Below are 22,602 nucleotides of genomic sequence, written 5' to 3' on the forward strand. Positions count from 1 at the left end.
CCCACTTCTTGTCATAAATTTGTCAAATCTTAAGGTTAATTTATCTGGTCAGAGAAATTAAGCTTTGCTGGATTTGGTATGCTGAGATTGATAAGTCTTAAGTACCTTTTCAAGTAGTGTTTAATAATGGGTACCTTGATAACATTTAGGAAATAATATAGAATTTCATGGGAGTAGGCTTGTGAAAGTATATGTAAGAAAAAGATATATATTTTTTAATCTTTCCAAATTGTTCTTTGGTTGTTATGAAGATTGTTCTGTTAGTCTTCAAAAGTATTTTAAGCAGATTTGATGGTTTAATTTTTTCAAATGTCATTAGCACTGAGTTCCTTCATCTACTGTGTACTTTTACATAGTTTGTTACAGTGGCCTCTGATAGTGTGGGTGGGAGTGGGCTATCTTGGATTCTGTAGACATTTTAGTGTCATGCTTTGTCAGTACCTGCCATTTTGCTGGGTCCTGGGGATTCAGATGCAACTAGAACACAGTTACTACCCATAAGGAACTTTCAGTGTTGCCAATCAGTTCAGTATAGTTTGTTAACTGTAGATGTACACATAGAACTAGAGGAGGGGCATTTAACTTAACTGTGGTGTCAGGAAAGGCAGCACTTCAGCTAAGTTTGTTTTAGAGCCTGGGTAAAAAGTAGTCAGGAAAAGAAGTGGGGAAAGGGTGTTCAAGGAGAGGAAAGACGTACAAAGGAACAGAGTTATGAAAGAAAATGATGTGTTCTAGGAAATATGAGTAGTTCATGTGGCTGGGCATAGAAAACAATTTGTGTTATAAAATAATGGGAGAGGAATCTGCAAAGGAAGGCATGAAATCATTGAGAGAGGCATGATGATTGAAGGGGTTGAAATTTTACCCTGAAGACTTTTTGGGAGGCATTCAGGGCTTTTAAGTTGGGAAATTATGTGATTTCACTTTTATTATTAGGTCATTAAATATGAAATGTCCAATTTCAAATCAAAAGTGTATTGTATTATATCTCAAACAAGAAGCAGTGCGATTAATCAGAATATGTGCCTAAACTATCTACACAGTTTTGTCATCTTAAGGGTAGCTTGTTTATGCCAGCACAAAGAAGCCTGGAGAGCAAGTGGCCATGAAATCTTGAAAGGCATTTTCCATAGCTTGTTGAGAATTGAATATTTTTCTTGCAAGAAGTGGTTCAAAGCCTGGAAGAAGTGGTAGTCTCTTGGTGCAATGGTGAATATGGTGAATGACAGATTTCAAGCCCAGCTTCTGTAGTTGGAGCAGTGTTGTTTGTGTGACATGTGGTGGAGCGTTGTCTTCCAAGAGATTTGGCCTGTCTCTGTTGACCAGTCTCAGCCGCTTAATTGCAAGCATCCTCATCATTTCATCCCGTTATTTGCAGTAGATATCAGCTGTAATGGATTGACCTGGTTTCATGAAGCTGTAGTGGATAATACCAGCACTGGACCACCAAACAGACACCGTTAGCTTTTTTTGATGAACATTCGGTTTTGGACTGTGTTTCGGCACTTCATCTTTATCCAACCATCGTGCTGGATGCTTGTGATTGTCAGAAAGAATCCATTTTTCATCACATGTAACAATATGGTGTAGAAATGGTTCACCTTTATGTTGTGACAGCAAAGGAAGCAAGCTTTGAGACGATTTCTCTTCTGACATCTGTTTTATTCATGTAGAACCCATCTATCCAGCTTCTTTGCTTTGCCGATTTGTTTCAAATGGTCCAATATTGTTGAACTAGTAACGTCAAACCTTGCTGCTAATTCATGCGTAGGTTGAGATGGATTCACTTCCACTATAACTTTCAGCTCATCATTATCCACCTTGGTCTCAGCTTGCCCATGTGGCTCATTTTCAAGATCAAAATCACCAGAATGGAACTTCTCAAAACATTGTACTGTGCGTTCATTAGCCACATCCTTCCCAAAGACTTTGTTGATATTTCAAGCTGTCTGCACTGGATTAGTTCCATGATGCAACTCATGTTAGAAAATAACATGAAATTTTGACTTATCCATGGTTTCACAAAAATTGCTCTAAAAAGTACTGAAAGATAATCACAAGCCAAAATGTGCATTTGAAAGACTGAGGATATACCTTCACAATAAAAATAAAACAAGAAATGTCAAAGTGAAATGTCAGAGATACCAACTGTCAAACTTAGTACTTAAGGAAGTTGGACATTTCATACTTAATAACCTAATATATTATAAAACTTATAGTGTTAGTGTGGATTGTAGATTGGAGGCCATAGCCATGGCCTAGAGAACCCAGGGGAAAGAAGCAGGTATTTTCAGATGAGATAATGTTGGTCAGAACTGATTTAACTGTAAAGCACAGTACACTTGTCTCTTGAGGTCATTTATTTCATTTCTTTCTGAATTGACCAATCTATTAATGTTTCTCAGAAAAAAAAAGTTAGAGATTTTTAAAAATGGTGGAGTTAGGAATTCTTTTAAAATTTATGAAAGAATTCTGGTTTTTACTTCTAATTGACTTTTTAAATTATATAGGTGAAAAAACTACAGGTGATGCTCAGGCAAGCAAATGACCAGTTAGAGAAGACTATGAAAGATAAACAGGAGCTGGAGGACTTCATAAAGCAGAGCACTGAAGATTCGAGCCACCAGGTGAATGAGGGTTTTTAGAATGTGACCCATGGGGAATGACTGGGTTTTTTTAAATAAAAAATTTGAAAAATTTGGCTGTGTGTGGTGGCTTGTGCCTATAGTCCCAGCTACTTGGGAGGCTGAAGTGGGAGGATTGCTTGAGCCCAGGAGTTCAAGGCCATGGTGAGGTATGATCATGCCTGTGAACAGCCACTGTGCTCCAGCTTGCGCAACATGGTGAGACCCTGTCTCTTAAAAAAAAAAAAAATTTTAAATGTAGTCAATGTTTCTTTTGCCCTGAAGATTTGGAATTTTAATTTCTCTCACATAAAAAGATCTCTTTCTGATCTTTCTGTGGTATCTCTTTTATAGATTTTTTTTCAAATAACTTTTGAAATAATTGGTCAGTGAATGTCAGGAGGTTCTGATTTTCCTTTCTCCTTTTATTTCTATTAGTCAGGTTTTTGTGTTTTACAAGAAACTTGCTGACAAGAAAGATACCAATTATTTTCTTTTAAGCTTTTTAAAAGTATAGCATACATAGAAAAAAACCAAACATATGCAAATATACCAAATATACCACAACTAACATCTGTGTACCACCATTGAGATCAAGCAATAGAACTAGCCAGCACTCCAAAAGCCCTCACTTTCCCCCTGCACCTACAACCTTCTTCTCGTAGGTAACCACTGCCCTAACTTCTAACACCATTAGTCTGGTTTTTAATTTGGAAAAATGAAGTCATGTGGTGTGTTGTCTTTTGTGTCTGTCTTCCTGCATTCAACAGTGTGAGATTCCTATTCATGGTGCATGTAGTAATTTGTTTATTTTTATTGTTGTGTAGTTATACTGTGGTATGGATATATCACAATTTATCTGTCCTAATGTTGATGGGTGTTTTAGTTGTTTCCAGTTCTGAGATATTATGAATAATGTTACTTTGAAATTTCTGTATCAGGTTTGGTGGACATACTTCTGCTGGGTATTTTTCTAGGAGTGGAATGCCTGGGTCAAAATGTTCAAAACATATATTGAAAATGCCAAACAGTTTTCCAAAGTGGCTGTACCAATTTGTATTCCCACCAGCAATGTAAGAGAAGAATTCCTGTGGGTCCAAGGTCTTCATTTTGCTAGTTATTAAATTATAGCCATTTTAGTGGGTGTGTAATGATAGTATTTCATTGTGGCTTAGTTTGCACTTCTCTGATGATCATTGAGTTATTTAGCATTTTTCACGTTTATTGGCCATTGGGATATTTTGTGTGTGTGAGATTCCTGCTTAAGTCTTATGCTTATTTTTCTATTGGATTGTTTGTTTTACTCTTTTTAAAAAAAGTTGTTTTGTAGATATTATTTGTATAATCTCATTAGAGCCTTTTAGTGAAATGTGTTGTAGATATGTTCTAAGTAACTTATGTTTTTATTAATGGTGTCTTTTGAGAAACAGAAGTTCTTAATTTTAATGTAAATGTATCGATCTTTTCTTTATGGTCATTGAATTTTCTCCTTTTTAAAAGAGTATTTTTCTACTCTGGAATTATGAAGATAGTCTCATATATTATCTTGTAGAAGCTTTATTGGTTGTAGTTGTTTACATGTACATTATCTAAAATCCATCTAGAACTGATTAACACACATACATGCATACACACAATGTAGATAAGGATAAAACTATTTTTTTCGCATGGATAGCCAGTTTCTGTACCATTAGTGAAAAGATTGCCTTTTCCCTATTACTCTGCGGTGTCATATTTGTCATCTATCAAGTGACTATATATGTGTTAGTTAGTTTGAGGACTATGTTCTGTTTGATTGGTCTGTTTGTCTATTTTTATACCAAATTCTACACTGTGATTTGTGTGAAATAAAATTTTCACTTGGTTCTTCTTCATTTTTTTTTTTTTGAAATAGAGTCTGTCTCTTTTGCTCTGGGTAGAGTGCAGTGGCATCAGCATAGCTCACTGCAACCTCAAACTCCTAGGCTCAAGCCATCCTCTTGCCTCAGCTTCCAAAGTAGCTGGCACTACAGGTGTGCACCACCATGCCTGACTAATTTTTCTATTTTTGTAGAGACAGGGTCTCACTTTTGCTCAGTCTGGTCTCAAACTCCTGAGCTCAAGCTATCCTCCTGCCTTGGCCTCCCAAAGTGCTAGAATTACAGGTGTGAGCCACCACTTCCAGCCCACTTGGTTCTTTTCTTCATGTTTTTATTTCTTTCTTGAGAGCTATCTTTTTATTTGTTTCAAAAGCATTTACCTTTACCTCATGGAGCATAGTTGTAATAGCTACTTAAAAGTCTTTGATAATTCCAACCTGGGCCATCATGGGTTTGGCATTTGTTCATTTTCTTTCCTCTTGAAAATTGGTCACATTTTCCCTGGTTCTTTCTATGTCAGGTACATTTATACTGTGTCCTTGGAATTATGAATTGTTACTGCGAGACTCTGGGTTCTGTTAAAATCCTCTGGAGAATGTTTATGTTTTTGTTTTTTTGTTTTAGCAGTCAGTTAAACTGATTTAGGTTCAGTTCCCAAATTCTGTTTTGCCTTCTCCTGGTGATAGTTCTAATGCCAATTCAGTTTCAAAAGCCTTTGCTATTCGGGTTTGGGTCTATCCTTATACGTGTAGCTCACAGATATGTGTGGGACTTGTGCTAATTCATATGCAGAATTAGGAGATCCTTTTCTAGAGCTCTCCTCTCAGATTATCCCTATACTAACTGGCTTACAGGAACCCTGTTTCCTGCCCAGCCGCCAGAAAGCTTTATCTCCTGTACTGCTGCAACTGTTAGAGTTTCACAACTGGGGCTGCCTTCAGGTCACTGCTTTTGAGAGAGTAGGAAAGAAAAATAAACAATCAGGAAACTAACTCTTGTATGAATTGCTTCTTCTGGTTTTGATTTCCCTCCCCAATCTATCTGCTTTTTTTTTCCTTTTCAGAGTCCTAAGGTAGTTGCTTTTTGTATTTTGTCCAGAGTTTTTAGTTGTAATCAGAGAGAGAGAGAGAGAGAGAGAGCGAGCGAGCCCATAGTGGGCTTAGTCCATCTTGGACAGCACCAGAAGTCTTACTTCTCTTATGTTTTTGTTTATCAGCCATATCTTTTTCTTCTCACTTCATTCAAGGATACTTTTGCTAGGTGTAGAATTCTCAGCACTTGTGTTACTTTCTTTCAGCACTTTGAAGTTATTATTCCATTGCTTCTGGCTCAGCTATCTGTCTTCTTGGTCCTTTGAAGGTAAAATGTTATTTTTTCCCTGGCTATTTTAAAGATGTTCTTTTTTTCTTTTGTTTTTAGCAGTTTTACTTGCAATGCTTAGGTGTATTTTTCTTCATGTTTTTCCTGTTTGGGCTTCACAAGGAATCTTGCATCATAAGTGGACAATTCCCAGCCATTATGACTCTTTTAAACACTTGTGTTTATTGAGATACACACAGTAAAGTGCACAAATCAAGTGTACAATTTGATGAATTTTTAACGTGAAAAATTTTACCACAGTAATCTTCATCCAGATCAAGATGTAGAACATTTCTGATGTACTCATGCCCTTTCCTAGTCAATACATACCCCACCTACCTATACGTAGAGGTAACCTACTATTCTGTCTTTTAACATTATGTTTTAGTTTTGCTTGTTCTTGAACTTATGAAATCATAAAATATGTAGCTTTTTGTGTTTAGTCTGTTTGATCATCATTAGAATCTTTGAGATTCATCTGTGAGAGTCATCCATATTGTTTGGTGTGGCAATAGTTATTTTTTAATGCTTTGAATACTTACTTGGATATACCATTATTTATTTATACTACAGTTAAGGGACATTTAGGTTGTATCTAGTTTTTGGCTATTGTAAATTTTCTATGAACATTCTTGTACATGTCTTTTGATGGCCATGTGGACTAATTGCTCTTGAAAATATGTAGGAATGAAATTAGGAGGTTCTTACATAGGCTTAGTTTTCAACTCTACTAGGTATTTCCGTTGGCCATTATTTCTTTGACCATTTATTCATGTTAAACCTCATTATGCCTATATGCTTTTTAACCTCTCTTCTGTATTTTCCATCTTTTTGTCTATATTTTCTTCAAATCTGTATTTTAGTTCATTAATTTTTTCTTCAAATGGATCTTTTCTGTAAGCCCATCCATTGAATTTTTAATTTAAGTAAATGATTTTTTCAGTTTATTGTTTCCATTTGGCTATTCTTCATTGTTTCCCGTTCTCTGGCAATTCTAAACATTGTCCTTTAAATCTTTGAACAGATCAAGTCACATAGTTGAATTTATTGTAGACCTGTTTTTATTGTCCATTTTGTTTTTTATTGTCCATTTTTATTTAAGTGCTGGATGTTGTATGTAAAAGATTGTGAAATAATATAAAGCTTAATATAATGCCATTTCCCTTATGAGAGGTAGGCAACTAGTGGTATTAACAATTCTGAATCACTTTAATCCAGTTATAGGAATCGAGATTATATAAAGTTAGGAAGAATTATTTATAATTCTTTTCCTTTCCCGAGGGTGTGGCCCTTTTCGGGGACTCAATCAGAGGTCCTTTTTCTTGGTGGTTCCTGGACTCTTTTGCCACTCTATCCTGGGACTGTCAAACCCTACTCAGCTTCTCACTGTCACATCTCTTTCTTTTAGCACATGTTGCTAGAAAACTGTTCCAGATGCTTCATTTCATTCTCCATGTGTCCTCATCCTGGTCCTTTTCTCTGCGGTTCTTTTTTGCTTTGTTAGTTCTCCAGTGCCTTCCAGTAGATATATTTTATTTTTGTAGTTTTTCTAATTCTCAATAGCAGAGTTGGTTCACTTATCTAATTTGCCACTATTGGAAGCAGAATTATGACAATAATTATTTTTAAAATGTCTAAACAAAATTATTACCATTTATATTATAATTTTTATGTATGAGTCATCAATTTTCAACTAAACCCCTGCTCAGGAACATTAAAACTAATTCAAGGAAGTTTAGAGTTCAATGGTGTTATTCACGTATATGTTACTCTTAAGTAAACCATCTTAGAAGATTGTAGCTAGTTCAGAAAATATTGTTTTATTGTTTAAATGTGTGCTTTTTTGTGTGGACAGGGTTTCAATTTTTTATTGATTTTTTCCCCCCCTCTTTAAAAAATCTATGGCTGGGTCCCGTGGCTTATGTCTGTAATCCCAGCACTTTGGGAGGCTGAGGCTAGGGGATCACTTGAGGCCAGGAGTTAGAGACCAGCCTGGGCATCATAGCAAAACTCTGTCTCTAAAAAAAAAGAAAAAAGAAAAAATTAGCCAGGCATGTGCCTGTAATTCTAGCTATTTGGGAGGCTTGAGACAAGAGGATTGTTTTAGCCCAGGAGTTTGAGGTTGCAGTGAGCTATTAATAGGATGGTGCTACTACACTCTAGCCTGGGCAACAGACTTGAGACTCTGTCTCAAAAAAAAAAAAAAAAAAAAAAAACCAATCTAAAACTAAGTCACGTTGAGTTAATATCTGCCTAGAGACCCATATAATGCTGTTTGTTCATGTATGGCAGCCCATGACTCAGAGCTTTGGTACTGCCTTGTGTTATCTGAAAGGCTGAGGTTTTTGCACACAGCAGATGTACATATCTGTTGAATGAGTGATGAGTGGTTAACATGAGCTAATATCAATTCTGGATACTAAATAATCAGGAGAGGGAAGGGTTACTTTTATAATAACCAGTTTCCTAACTGTATATTTTCTATGTATGCATTTTTTTAAAAGATCTCTGCACTTGTCCTAAGAGCCCAAGCATCTGAGATCTTACTTGAAGAATTACAACAAGGGTTTTCCCAGGCAAAGAGGGATATTCAGGAACAGATGGTAAGTTAACATTTTAAATAAATTACTATGTTATATATATTCCTTTTTGTTCTACATTGACATCATCTTTGATATGACTTTATCACTCTGTCCAAAGTATGGTTACTGTTATGTTCTCCAGTGCCTATAGAACATTAGTAATGGGCAAAATATTGTAAAGACGTTATTCCTTTTATAAACCTACCTCCTAACCAAAAAAGAGTTTTTTTCATCTTTAACTTCATTTATTTTTTCTGATTTGGGAAGCCTAAACAGAATAAACTATGGACCAACATTTAATTTTCAGTTTCACATATGAGCTAAATAATTGAAATCTCTGAGAGCCCTAGCTGGTACAGGCTTTAAACAGTCGTGTTTTTCTTGGATGGCTGCTTTACTTAGAATAACCTCGTTAATTTCATAGGGGTTATGAAAAAAACATGTGACTATTGTGGTGCTAGGGAACTTCCAGAAGACCATCAATTCTGAGAGGGATGAGGGCAGAGAGCATCTTGAGCGAGGGCTGGCTGGAACCTCTGTAGAACAGTTCCCCAGGTATGGGCCTCCCTCCTCACCAGTCTGCCTGTGTTTGCCTTGTTCTTCCTTTTTCTCAAAGTTGGAGCCCTGCATCTGATAGCCTTGTGTAAATTATAGCAGAGTTGTCCTGCTGGGATGATCCTACAAAGCTGCCTCTTACCCAGCTCTTTCTGGGATGACAGTTAAAAAAAAAAACAAAAACAAACAAACAAAAATGCCTCAGGTAGAATGGTGATGGCTTGTTTTTGATTAGTATTTTTGATTAGTATATGAATGGCCTTTGAGCTGATCCCTGAATCCTAGACTAGATGGTCTGTTGGGAAGCCTCTCATCCTAATCATTGACCAGAGACTTTCATATCTTTTCTCTAATTAGAGAATACAAAATAACAACATTGGCCTAAAAGTTACTGTTAGAGGCTGATAAAGTTTCATAGTGTTGAGCCTCCTACACTCCTTTGGCCCTTACATCTTTTCTTGTCTTTTAAAACCCATTTGCCTTTGCAAACACTTCAAGTTGATTCCACTTAAAATGAATGTGTGTGTGTAAGTGTCATTGGAGAATTGTTGAATAAGGTACTATGAACTCTAATGCTTTACCATTTTGTTGAAATCACTATGAATAGTTTTTTATGCTAAGTAAGAGAAACTCAATTTCTTAGGCCCCTTCAGAGAAGAATGTTTATGGTAGGGGTTGGGATCTTAATATTTTCCTCTACCTTTTTATTTTGAAAAATTTCAAACTTAAAGAGAAATAGGAATCAACACTTGTAAGACCTTCACTTAGATTCACCAGTTGCCAGTATTTTGCCACATATGTGCATACCCGTACTTGCTCTCTCTGTATATATGTAGGTGTATTATGTGTGTGTATGTATGTATGTTTTGGTTTGTGTTTTTGCTGGACTATTTGGAAGTAAGTTATAGACATCATGACACTCATAAATATTTTAGTATGTATTTCCTAAGAACAAAGAAGTTATTTTAAATTTAAGGATTATTACATCCTTAAAATTTAACCAGTTGTCCCCAAAAGTCCATGATTGTTTTTTATTGGTGGTTTTTATTTTTGTATTCTTATTTTTTGGTACAGAAACCAGTCAAGAATCACATATTCCATCTTGTTTTCACGTCACTTTAGTCTTCTTTAATCTAGAACAGTCCCCCACTTTTTTTTTTTTTTTTTGCTTTTATGACATTATCATTTTTGAAGAGTCCAGGCCAGTTTCCTTATAGAATGTTTTTTAGGCTAATTGTCTTGTAGAGTGCATTTGTCTGATTATTTCCTTATAATTTGATTTAGGTTAGACATTTTGGCCAGAATACTACATAAATGAAATGATTCAATGAGAGGTTTATAACATCATGTATCACATTAATGATGGGTGGTTCCGTTATTGGTGATGTTACCTTTGAGGACTTGCTTAAGGTGGGGACAGAGTAGTTTCAGTATGACATCAATGTTGCTACCAACAGCAAACCTGCAAAGTAAAGTTCAACATTACTTGGTAGTTCTTTCTGCCTGTATCCACGTGTGAGGGTTTACAGTTTGGGTACTGTGTTCAAAAGTTACTTGAATTGATTTTTATCTCTGTGGTTGTATTATCAACTTGATGTATAGTTAGTTCCATTTGTTTCTGTTTGTATTACATTTTCAAATTTGCTTTTTTCTTTTTTGATTTACATTTTTTTGACTATGCAACATGGTTCATAAATCACAACTATAAAAATATATACTCAGATCCACTCCCATTCTCTGTTAACCCATTTCCATCCACTCCCATACATAATCATTTTATTTTTGGCATATCCTTCCGTTTTTCTCTTTACAAAAATAAGCAAATATATACATGTTCTTCTTTCATATCTGGAAGGTAATGGGATGCTAATACTTTGTTGTAGTTGGGTTGAAAGTGATCGTAAAGCACAACTCATTATAGTCTGAAGAAAATAAGAGCCAGTGGAGTTTAACCAAAGTTTATGCATGACTTTGCCTGCCTGCCAGCAGCCTGTTTGTCCTTCAGGATACAGCTCAGCCATCAGCTCCTTTGGGAAATGTTCTTTAACCCTCTGCCTGATTTCCTCCCCCTAATTAGGTTCCCCTTTGTCCTTTTATCACTGTGATACCCACTCTCTGTCACAGCGCTTTATAGTACTGTAGGGTAGCTGTTGGTTTCTGTCTTTTTTCCTCTGCTGGACCGTCAGCTTCCCCAGGGCAAAGTCTCCCTGTCTTTTATCTCTGCATTTACCATGGGCAGCAAAACGCCTGGCACAGAGCAGTAGCTGCAAAATAAATGATGGATGAGTAAGTAATCTACATTTATATGACTTAGTATTAAAATTTAGCAGAAATTAAATACTTTTGCAGAACTTTATCTTATACTCAAATTAGCTATAATAATTTTTATATTGATACAGATTAGTATGAAATATCTAAAACTGTTTTACACATCAGCAAGCAGAAGAAGTAGGCACATGGCCCATTGTCAGAACAAGCTTCTTGGTGCTCTGTGTTTCCTGAGCATGGATCCTCTTGATGACTTCCAGTATTTGGGGCTGCTGGGCCATTCTCAGTGATCCTGAGCTTGACCAGATGTGTATGTAATGGAAGGTGAAGACACTGCTTTTTGTTTCTCCATATTTCCCGTTGAATATTTGCCATGAGGAAACGGTTGTGTGGGAGTACATAGTCTATCTGATATGGGTCTTGATTATATCCGCCACTTCCATTGAGCTAGAGATCCTGGTCCTTCTATAGTACAGGGATATGGAGGAAAGGGATTCATTATTTTTAACCTGTTGGTAGAAACAGTGGAGAATGACCTCAGATACTTGCTTCATCACCTGCCCCCCCCCCCCCAGTATGTGTAAAGGCTGCAAATCAAAAAGTCTGTGAGCTGCTTTTTGTAAGTCTAGCAGAACTTTATTAAATGCCCCTCTGTCCTTAGCCCTTATTTACTTTGGCTTTGTTTTTCTCTGGTGTATCTATCACCAAACCAGATTTACCTTTCTGGCTGTGATTAGTATCTATTTCTATTTTAGGCAGTGCTGATGCAGTCACGGGAACAGGTTTCAGAAGAGCTGGTGAGGTTACAGAAAGATAATGACAGTCTCCAGGGAAAGCATAGCTTCCATGTGTCACTACAGCAAGCAGAGGACTTCATCCTCCCGGATACTATAGAGGTAACTTGTATGATCAAAAATATAAACAAGTACATTTTCTGAAATGGCTATAAATTGTTTTTATAAATAGCTTTATTAAAATAGAATTCACATACCAAACTATTCAACCTTTTCAAGTGTACAATTCAGTGGTTTTCACTATATTCACAGATACATGCATCACAGCCATTTTTATCACCTCAAAAAGAAACAGCTGTCACCCCTGTTCCCCCTCTCTCTCAGCCTTGAGTAACTACTAATCTAGTTTTTATCTCTATGGATTTTCCTATTCTGGACTTTCATATGAATGGAATTATGTAATATGCGGTCTTTTGTGTCTGCCTTCTTTTGCTTAGCATACTGTTTTTAACATCTATAAATTATTCTTGTGGGATCAGATTGAGAATGTGCCAGAACTTAAATGTTGAAGACGTCACGAAGCCCCTTGTGATGTTTGTTTTTATATGTAGCACTTAAAAGGTTACAGCATACCCATCATCTTTCTCTTCATAAAGATGACACTTTTGGTCACTTACATTCTTCTATGGTTGAGTGAATATGGTTTACAAAACTGGCGTCCCAGAGGTATTCATAACTGTCCCTTTAACTTTATCCAACCTTTATACTCATGTATTTTTAAACATTTCAACATATAAAAATGTCTTAGGTTAAACCTACATAAACCCTATAAACAGTATAGGCAAAGATGAGATTTCTTAGAACGATTTTCAAAACAAAATAGAAAGATGTTACTTACATGTTTCTTTTACTTTTTTAAAAAGGAAATTATGGCCGGGCGCAGTGGCTCACGCCTGTAATCCTAGCACTCTGGGAGGCCGAGGCGGGCGGATTGTTTGAGCTCAGGAGTTTGAGACCAGCCTGAGCAAGAGCGAGACCCCGTCTCTACTAAAAATAGAAAAGAAATTATACGGACAGCTAAAAACATATATATATATATATATATACATAATATATATATATATATATATATATATATATATATATATATATATATATATATATATATATAAAAAATTAGCCGGGCATGGTGGTACATGCCTGTAGTCCCAGCTACTCGGGAGGCTGAGGCAGGAGGATTGCTCGAGCCCAGGAGTTTGAGGTTGCTGTGAGCTAGGCTGATGCCACGGCACTCTAGCCCGGGCAACAGAGTTAGACTCTGTCTCAAAAAAAAAAAAAAAAAAAGGAAATTATAAGTAAAAGAAATGTATAAGTAACATCTTTCTATTTTGTTTTGAAAACTGTTCTAAGAAATCTCATTTGGAAATTGATAATTTTATATGTGAAAGTTTCCCCTAATTCTACCCTGCAGGTTCAACCTGTACAAAGACTCAATTGCCAATCTTGGCATTAGCTCCTCGCTCTCCCTACCTTCCCCCAACTTGTAGTTGTCTCAGGTCAGGTTACTGGTACTCTGGGGAGAGTCCTTTCTCCTGTCTGAGCTGGTGACTGCTTTCATCAAAAGGTGTTGGGAACCTAGCTACTTTTGCTATCAGCTTAAAAATCACTGTTCTACTACCTTCCACCTCTGTTAGATTTTTCTCTCTTGGCAAGAAAGAATCTTCTCTTCCATGTTCTCTAGAGACTTTTTATTCCTAGATTTAAAAAAATTTCAAGAATCCTTGAAGGAAGTAGTTAGTCTAGCCTGTAAGCCCTGATTCTTGGACCTGCCTCAGTAATAAACCTTATGAAATTTTTCTTGTGTTACGGTTTTTAAACTGTTGTCCTTTATATACATTTATTAATTATTTGAGAATCCAGTTTTTAGAGTTGCTTTAGGATATAATTGGAAGGATTCCTAAAAGAAGACAGAACTAAAATTTAGAGAAAAAAATAAAGTAAGATTTAAACTGAATTTATTATAGAAAAACTACTGACAGCTGATCACCTTAGAAAGCCTTTTTTTTTTTTTTGACACAGAGTCTCACTCCATTGCCCTGAGTAGAGGGCCGTGGCCTCAACCTAACTCAACAGCAACCTCAAACTCCTGGGCTCAAGCAATCCTCTTGCCTCAGCCTCCCAAGTAGCTGGGACTACAGGCAGATGCCACCATGCCCGGATAATTTTTCTATCTTTAGTAGAGATAGGGTCTCGCTCTTGTTCAGGCTGGTCTCAAACTCCTGTGCTCAAGGAATCCTCCCGCCCTGCTCTCCCAGAGTGCAAGGATTATTGGTGTGAGCCACCATGCCTGGCCAGAAAGCCATTCTTTGCCATTGCTTTCTTCTAGCCTAACATAGTTCTCTGCTTGTGGTAGATGTTCAGTAAGTGTTTGAATGAATGAATGAAGTGAATAAGTAAATAAATTTTATATTCTTCGCGTTCACACTTCTGAATTTTAGTCTTTTTTGTCTTCATTACCTAACTCCTCCTAAATTCATGCAAGTAATAGTAGAGACTCCTAAGCTATTATTCCTAGTGAATCTCATATTGTAAGTCACTGAACCTTTTTATTTTTCTGCTTGTGAAACAGTTTTGAGGAAATATATGTGGTTTACAACACATATTTTGGCTGGAAATGTCTTTTTTCTGTAACATGCTCAATGTTAACCTGACATGGCATCTGCCCTTGAAGCCCTAAGTGGGTTAAATTTCAAAGTTTTAATTTTTGTACCATTCAAAACAACATCTAAAATTCTGGTTGTAGAAAATATTTAGCTTCTTTTCTTTATTTCGTTTCACTCTCACAAACCCAGTAATCATTTTTCTCTTGAATCCAAGGCACTGCGGGAGTTGGTATTAAAGTACCGTGAGGACATCATCAGTGTGCGGACAGCAGCAGACCACATGGAAGAAAAGCTGAAGGCAGAGATACTTTTCCTAAAAGAGCAGATTCAAGCAGAACAGTGTTTAAAAGAAAACCTTGAAGAAACACTGCAGCTAGAAATAGAAAACTGCAAGGAGGAAATAGGTGAAGATAAAAAGTGATGTAGTTTTTAGAGAGACTAAATAAAACTTTTCTGATTGTAAGAAGTAATAGTGGCCATGGAATGTGGAAAAAAAGAAAGTATAGGAAAGAATTTAGTAAGGACTCAGTCCATTTTTCCAGATATTGTGATATATCCACTAATTGGGAATAAAAACAAACAAACCCCAAAAAACCCTCATTGTCTTTTTAGGAGTTCTGTGGCCTTTCTTTGACAGTTACTCATAGATAGGAAACTTAGTACTTGAACCCAGACACCAGGGAACATGATTTGATGGGTGGTATTTCCCTGGAGAGCTTGGAAGTGTTAAAAGCTGGGAATACCTCCCCCCCCCCCACCCCCCGCCAACCCCCGCCAGAGTGAGCAATGTGGATCCTCGATTAGAGGTAGTTTATGACCCAGTATCCATTTGCCTGGACTCTGCCTTTAACTGAGTTTGATTATGATGCTGATTGGTTGAGGACAATTTTGAGAAACTCCCCCCCATGTTCAGTATATATTTGCTTTTTAAGAAAAAAATTATAATGCAAAGTAATAAATGAATGTTAATACTTCTTTTCCTTCTAGCTTCCATTTCTAGCCTAAAAGCTGAATTAGAAAGAATAAAAGTGGAAAAAGGACAGGTGAGTCATGAATTTTAAATTAATTCTTTCAGCAATGTATGGTTATTTATTGACTGTGCTAGACCCAAGGAATAAAAGGTAGTTAAGGTATGGTCCCTGCCTTCAAGGAACTTCCATTTAGTGGGAAAAATACAGTGGGGATAAGGATGTGGTAGTGATGGAGAACACATATATGGAGAATCTGCTGTGTGTGAGGCCATGTGTTAACTGGAGGACGGATAGAAAAGGCTGTAGTCTGGAGTTTCCAGTGTAGAGGGAGGACAGGCAAGGTATGATATGATATATGCTTAAAGCTGCAGTAGAAATATGTACAAACACTTTTACAAATGGAGGTGTTTTCTAGCTGGCTTAGTTGTCTTCTCTTAGACATCAGCACCTTTGGTAATGACTGCGTTCAATTCCCCGACCTCACTGTTTCTTGACTCAAAGCCCTTGCCTCCACTCTGCCCTCCCTTCCACACTGTGGGCTGCACCTTGCTGCACTCTGACATCTCATTCCAGCTTTACATTTCTTGACCACAATCTTCCATCCTTCCAGCTCTTAATCCTCATTCAGACCTTCAATTCCGTGAACTTTTCTTTTCCTCCTGGTCTTAGCAGCTTCCTGATGGCCTGCTTTCCTTCCCTTAGGCTGCCTCTTAGGGGGTTGCCTCTTCACCTCCCCTCTAGCCACACTTCTGCTGCTGCTGCCCTCCCTCAACTACTGCCCACTCTGGTCTAGTCCTGCTGATGCCACCAGAATTGGTGACTCATGCTGTCAGATTGGCCTCTAGTGCTCCTCAGGTAGCCCCTTCGTTTGTCCTGAGTGGTGGCTTCAGTGTCACCTTACCTCAGCTGCTCCCTCTCAGTCATCAGGCAGGGCCACCTTCAGCTTCTGTTCTACCTGTATTCCCAGCCTCCTCTTTCTCTTTTTTCTTCAGAAAAATGATGACCTGCTCTGACCACAGTGTGTCTGTGTCACGTGCTATGACTGAGTCCCCCCCAATCTTTTCCAGGTGTCCCCTCAGTCATACCCTTGCAGTCCTGGGCCTTGAGCCTGTATCTCTTGATCAGTCTTTTCCTTATGCATGAACATGCTCAGGTGTCTCTCATTCAGAGAGAGTAAGTTTGTCTTTGGATTGCACTTCTCTCTCAAGCTACCAATCTTCCTTCTTCTTTTTCTTGCCCAGGGTATTGGAAGAGTAGTCTCCACTGCCTGACCTCCCAGTCACTCCCCAGCCTGCTGCAGTCTGCTTCCTGCCTCCGCTCTGTTACTGAGATCGCATCAGTAGAAACTAACAGTGCTCTAAACGCATTTCATCCTTTCCACTCCTGCTGCCACTCTTTGGGTCCAGACTTCACTTCTCACCTGGCTTATTTTAATAGTCTAACTCATTTCTCTGCCTCCAAAATTTATCCCCTTCTAATTCATCTCCATATTGAGATCAAGGTGATCTTTAAAAATAAACTCGATTGTGTCCCAGTCTGGTTGAAAACCCTGCAGTGGTTCCCTTCATCTCCAGGTTCAAGTCCCCATTCCTTAGTCCGCCTGGAGCTCTCCTGCCTCACACTGCCTCTCCAGCCTTGCCTCCAGGGCCCAGCACTCTGTGCTGTGGGCAAGCAGAACTCACCACTGTTCCCAGATGCATTTTTTGTGTGCCATCCATTCCCTCTTTTTGGAGTATCTCTCTCCACTTTCCCTTTACCACCCTTTTCCTTGGCCCCTGTAAAATTTTTCATCTTTTAAGAGTCAAATGTTATCTTTCTTAGGAAGCTCTTTATAACTTCTCTGGCAGAATATAATACTTCTTCCTCCTTGTCTGCGTGCTATAATTATTTACTTGTCTGTCTCTCCTGATTTCTCCATCTCGAGGCCTTAGAGTATAGTAGGTGCCTAATAAATGGTTAATGGAAGAATAGGTCTAGAAGAAAATAAATTGGGAATCCACAGAGATTAAGGTGTAAGAACAGCATTCCAAGTGTAGCCAAGGTCTATGGCCTAGGACCCGAGAGTTTGGGCATAATTTTCCAGGCTGCAGCGTCTTCTAGGCAGTGTACTATGGCCTACAGGAGAGTTTCTATGAGTTTCAGCTTTTGCGTTTTTAATTCCACAGTTGGAGTCCACATTAAAAGAGAAGTCTCAACAGCTTGAGAGTCTTCAAGAGATAAAGATCACTTTGGAAGAACAGTTAAAGAAAGAGACTGCTGCTAAGGTGATTTTTTTTTTTTTTTGGTTCATTTAATTAAAAGCAGGGCTAAGAATGTAGGATCACATCTTATTTGTTTAAAAGAAAAAAAACACATTGCTGCTTTGAAGTGTCACCTTTTAAAAAGTTGGGAAGACTGTCAGCTTCCCCCCTCCAAAAAATAATTAAATGAATTAATATATTAGAATTGAGTAAATCCTAACTGCCATCCCTGGAAGCCGGTGTCATAGGCATTCCTAGTTTTAGATAGGGCCAGTGACCACACTTGGGACTGAATATGTCATTCCATTTGACTGATACATTAACTCAGAATAAAAGTGCATGTGGCTAGTTGTGGGGTAAGTTTCCCAGATGTGTTCAGAACTTTAAGTGCAGAAAAACTGTGTCGGTGTTGTTCAAATAGCCCCTTGTTTTTTGAAATGCTCCCACGCATCCTGCTGAAGTGGTTTTCTGTAAGGAAGATTGGAGTTAGCTGGGGCTGCCTGGGGCATATTTACTGAGAATTTTCCTGGTGGATGCTTGACTATTGTGGTTGTCAGAGGAAATCCCCAAAGTTTCTATCCCTGTTGCTGTGACAGCTACTGATCTTAGCACCTGCATTCTGATGATTAATCACTGTCACCAACTGCTGGTGGGGTGGGCAGCACTTAATCCGTTTCTCCTGGCTTTCGCACTCAGTTCATTTTAGAACCTAGAGCAAGTAGCCTAGCCAGCTTGCACCCTTGCCCTACAGATGGAGACAGCAATAGGATATAGGAGTATGATGGATACCCACACCTTTCTGCTCTAGCAGTAGGTAACTACACATCCCTATATTTCCTAAGTAATTGTCACCTTTGGCTCTTTGGCATTAATCCTCATTCAATACTTGTATTTTTTAGGCTACCGTTGAACAACTAATGTTTGAAGAGAAGAACAAAGCTCAGAGATTACAGACAGAATTAGATGTCAGTGAACAAGTCCAGAGAGATTTTGTAAAGCTTTCACAGACCCTTCAGGTGAGGCATTTGGGGAACCACTGAGCAGAGGACTGAAGCAGTTTTGGAGGAGAGAACCTTGCCAACCCTGACTTGACCACTGGCAGTAGCTAGAGGTTTACACTGTGGCTGCCCCTCCCTCCACTCCACATGTGTACCTGGTCATCCAAGCCAGGAATCTGGTGTCTTCTTCAGACTCAGCCCCCTTTTTCTTTTCCTCTATACCTTGCCAATTTTGCCTCCTTAAGAGTAGTAAAGTATAAACTACTTAGCATACCACGTAACACTCTTTCCAACCAGGCCTACCCCTACATTTTGCTCATCTTCCTGCCTTATGTTCTAATGTTTTTTAACTACTTGTGGTTCCTTGCCTATAGCACGGTGTTCCCTCTGCTAAGCATCGCATCCCCTCGTGACTTCTTTCAAGGCCCAGCTTACGTTGTCTTCTCCATGGTGCCCTCTCTAGGTCCCTGAGCTGGGCTAAAGTGCCTCCCTCCCTCTGCCATGCTCCCTTGGCACTCTGCAAATGTCTGTACTGACATTTAGTATATTGTGCTAAAACTCTCTGTAAGCATCTTTCTTCCCAACTGAACTGTGGATTCTTAGGGGTCAAGAGTCAGGTCTCCTCTGCACCCATAATCTCAGCACTTTGCATTACGCAGTCCCAGTCTATTACATAGCAGCTTTTGGGAATTATATTTTGAATTTAATTGTTCATTCTTCTCGCCTCCCTTCTTTGAAGTGACTACTTCTCTGGGGAATTAATCTGCCGCATCTCAGCTAAACCAAAGTAAAGTTCAGAAAATCTAGGCAGGAGCCACCTGCACTTACCTCACCATTGTTTCTCCAGGTGCAGTTAGAGCGGATCCGGCAAGCAGACTCCTTGGAGAGAATCCGGGCAATTCTGAATGATACCAAACTGACAGACATTAACCAGCTCCCTGAGACATGACACCCCTATAGCAGGATTCTAGCCTGCACTTTGGGTTTTTAACTCTTCTTTAGAGCAACATTAATTATTATTTAACTCTTAACTGAAGAAACAGAAGTCACAACAAAAGACTTGGAGAAATGCTTCTAGTGGGAGAAGACTGCAGCACAGGAACAGCAAACAGCCAGGGTGATTTGCAGCAGACCTTTCAAATGGGAACACTAACGAGACTCCAGACTTGATCCCAACAGGTGTGGGATCAATTTGGTGATGGAAAAAGTGCTGTTTCCTTGCCTGCTTTCTCCAACATAGATTTTTGGAACACATTTCCCTACCCTAAAGCAACATCCCAATAGTGTTTGGAATTACATTTTCTGTTCATAGATATTGGAAGAAAGAATTTTCTTTTTCTGTTGTCTAGAGCTCATCAGTAACAGTATTCAGCTAGCAGACAAGAGGTGTAGTATGCTGTATGAATATTTTATATTAAAATATGAAGTTATGAGAGCAGGCCATTGGCTACTGACTGTATTTCCCTTGCTCAGTGCATTTTTTTTCCTTTTACCTTTTTATTTTGCATTGGAGGACCTTAAATGCTACTGAAACTTACCTGAGAACCATAGGACTGTGGCAAACAAAACCAATTCAACAACTGAATTAATTATGAAGATTTGAAAACTTGGCTGGGGCTATATATGTTGGAAGTTGAAGTTAAAGGAAAAGCACAAGAAACTGTTTGGAAGCACTTTTCTGCATACCTAGATGATCTTCGTGGACCGACAGGTACCAGGCAGGGTAAAGCTGAACTGGCACCACCTACTCTTTTGAAGTGTTTTAGTTTAGTTATTGGATCAGTGAAAAACATATTAACAAAACAAGCTTTGTCTGATAACCTCTAGTATACATTTATAAATCTGCTGCTTACTTTCAACTTGGATCAGTGGGCTTGAGTACTGTTTTTTTCAAATGTGTCAAATATGAAAATGGTGGTAACTAGGTTGACAGATACTTTGTATTTTTCTTTCATAATTTAGACCTGGAATGGAGCGTGACAGTGCTTACGGTGAAGTTGGGGGCTGGAAAACCAGTTAGTATATTGATCATTTTGGAACTCTGCTTTGTCATTTTGTAAGAGGTTAGATTCCTATGTGAGAAATCTTCAACGAAACAGGTCTTTGCCATAGCTTTATGAAGTGTTGCAGAAAGCACAAAGAATGGGTTTGTATCCACTATTGACGTGCGGCAATACTGTCCCAGGAATAGTCAGTGGAAGGCTACACTGTTTATTTATAATTCATCATGCAGATAGTTCAGAAGTAAGATTGTTGTTTTCAAGTAATTTTTGTGATTGATTGCATAACAGCAGGTTATCTGAAGGAAACTTATGGGAGTTAGTGAACTAAGAAGATTGGTTCACTTAAAGCCTCCATCAACTTACAGTGTAACGTGAATTGTCTTTGTTATAAATGAAGTCATTATGGACTTGCCCTAAAGGTCTTTACTTCTGTCTTCCACAGGACAAATGATAAGGACTACATACCTTATCTCTTGGGTTATTATTGAAGTCTTGCATTCATGATTATGAATTTAAAAGTAAATACTAATTATGGGAATAGTGCTAAAGGCTTGTCACGCATGAAACATAATTCTAATTGGTTTAAAGTCCCTCTGTATAAAGTGCTATGTGGTTTAGATAAAGGAAACATATATCTTCATTGTGTTTCAGGGAATTTTACTAATAACAAAATGCAATCAAATTTAAACTCTATAGGTTTAAGACTAGTCCCTTGGATAGGCCCCAAGCTAATTTCAGATTATTAAAATTAGCACTGTAAATCAGGATAAGCAATTCATCATCATTCTGAACCTACTGAGCTATAGGTTCCAGTGAAGTGTTCTGCTGAGACTGAGCACCTTACAGATAGTTTTCTCCAGAAGATGGTACTGGGAAATAAAATCATGACTAGGGAACTGTTACTGGTCCCTACTGTGGCAGATACAAACTTTTGGAATCCAGTTTATTGAGGAAAATATAGAAAAACTCAAACTGAGACTCTAGGTGTTGTTTAACAACCTGTTTCTGGTATGAAACAAACTGACACTATCTAGGCAGGAAACAATTCTTTACGTTGGGTTTCCTGCATAAATGGGAACTAATGTACAAGGTGGGATTTAGCCCTTCTAGACAAAGGAAAGGATCAGTTGGGTTTCACGAGTGTTCCTGTGCTTATGCTCAGTCTGCACACACGTTTTCACGCATGTCTAACCTGATTTACCTCTTACCTGTAACGTACCTTACCATGTGGCTTTCAACTGGCAGTCACTCAGCCATTTCTAGGCAGGTACAGTACTACCTTTCAGAATTCATATTGGCAGGTATAAAAAGATGACTAAAGCTGAGGACAGAAACCACATGCTACATACCAAGCTATTTCTTTCTTCCTTTGTGGTGCCAAACTTGCACACTGTACCCACTCAGTAACAAGTTGTATTGGGACATAGAGAACAGCCAGACTCAGCTCTGAAAGGTAATACTGCCTGTGAAGAAGTGAGCCAGCAGTGGCCTTTGCAATTGTGGATCTTGAGCTCTGCTTTCAGCAGATTTCAGGTGTAACCATTTGTTAACTGTACTGAAGGTGTGTCCTTAAGAAGAAAGTGTTCAAATTAAAAAAGCTGCTGCCGAGTATACTGTGTGGTCTTTTCCTTTGAATCCTCGGGTTCTGTCCTCCTTCAGAGACCTAGTTCTGGTGCTGCTACTTTAAAACAAAGCTCTTATTCTTGTTCATATATGGAGAAAACTCAGTAGGGTTCATGGAGACTT

At 38.2% G+C, this 22,602-nt stretch overlaps 1 protein-coding gene and 1 long non-coding RNA gene across 3 annotated transcripts in view; one reads left to right on the forward strand and one right to left on the reverse strand.

The window, feature by feature from the left end:
* The window catches only part of RABEP1 (rabaptin, RAB GTPase binding effector protein 1), a 90,819-nt gene extending 68,352 nt beyond the window's left edge, over positions 1-22,467 (forward strand). The window contains exons 11-18 of one of the 2 annotated variants that reach the window (XM_045569989.1): positions 2,511-2,627; positions 8,347-8,445; positions 12,003-12,143; positions 14,859-15,048; positions 15,632-15,687; positions 17,781-17,879; positions 18,755-18,871; positions 19,701-22,467. In XM_045569989.1, the coding sequence (XP_045425945.1) occupies positions 2,511-2,627; positions 8,347-8,445; positions 12,003-12,143; positions 14,859-15,048; positions 15,632-15,687; positions 17,781-17,879; positions 18,755-18,871; positions 19,701-19,802 (921 nt within the window). In that variant the 3' untranslated portion in view covers positions 19,803-22,467. Of the gene's footprint in view, positions 1-2,510; positions 2,628-8,346; positions 8,446-12,002; positions 12,144-14,858; positions 15,049-15,631; positions 15,688-17,780; positions 17,880-18,754; positions 18,872-19,700 lie in introns of those variants that run through there. The other variant, XM_045569990.1, reaches the window with a different exon arrangement.
* Positions 10,025-12,906, reverse strand: LOC123650830. Its single transcript, XR_006739497.1, has 3 exons — positions 11,409-12,906; positions 11,092-11,243; positions 10,025-10,441 (listed from the first exon to the last, which is right to left on the reverse strand). It is a non-coding gene; the product is annotated as an uncharacterized LOC123650830 (long non-coding RNA).
* Positions 22,468-22,602: the final 135 nt, after the last annotated feature.

This window comes from Lemur catta, chromosome 15, assembly GCF_020740605.2.
Source record: "Lemur catta isolate mLemCat1 chromosome 15, mLemCat1.pri, whole genome shotgun sequence".
In the NCBI taxonomy this organism is placed as follows: Eukaryota; Metazoa; Chordata; class Mammalia; order Primates; family Lemuridae; genus Lemur; species Lemur catta.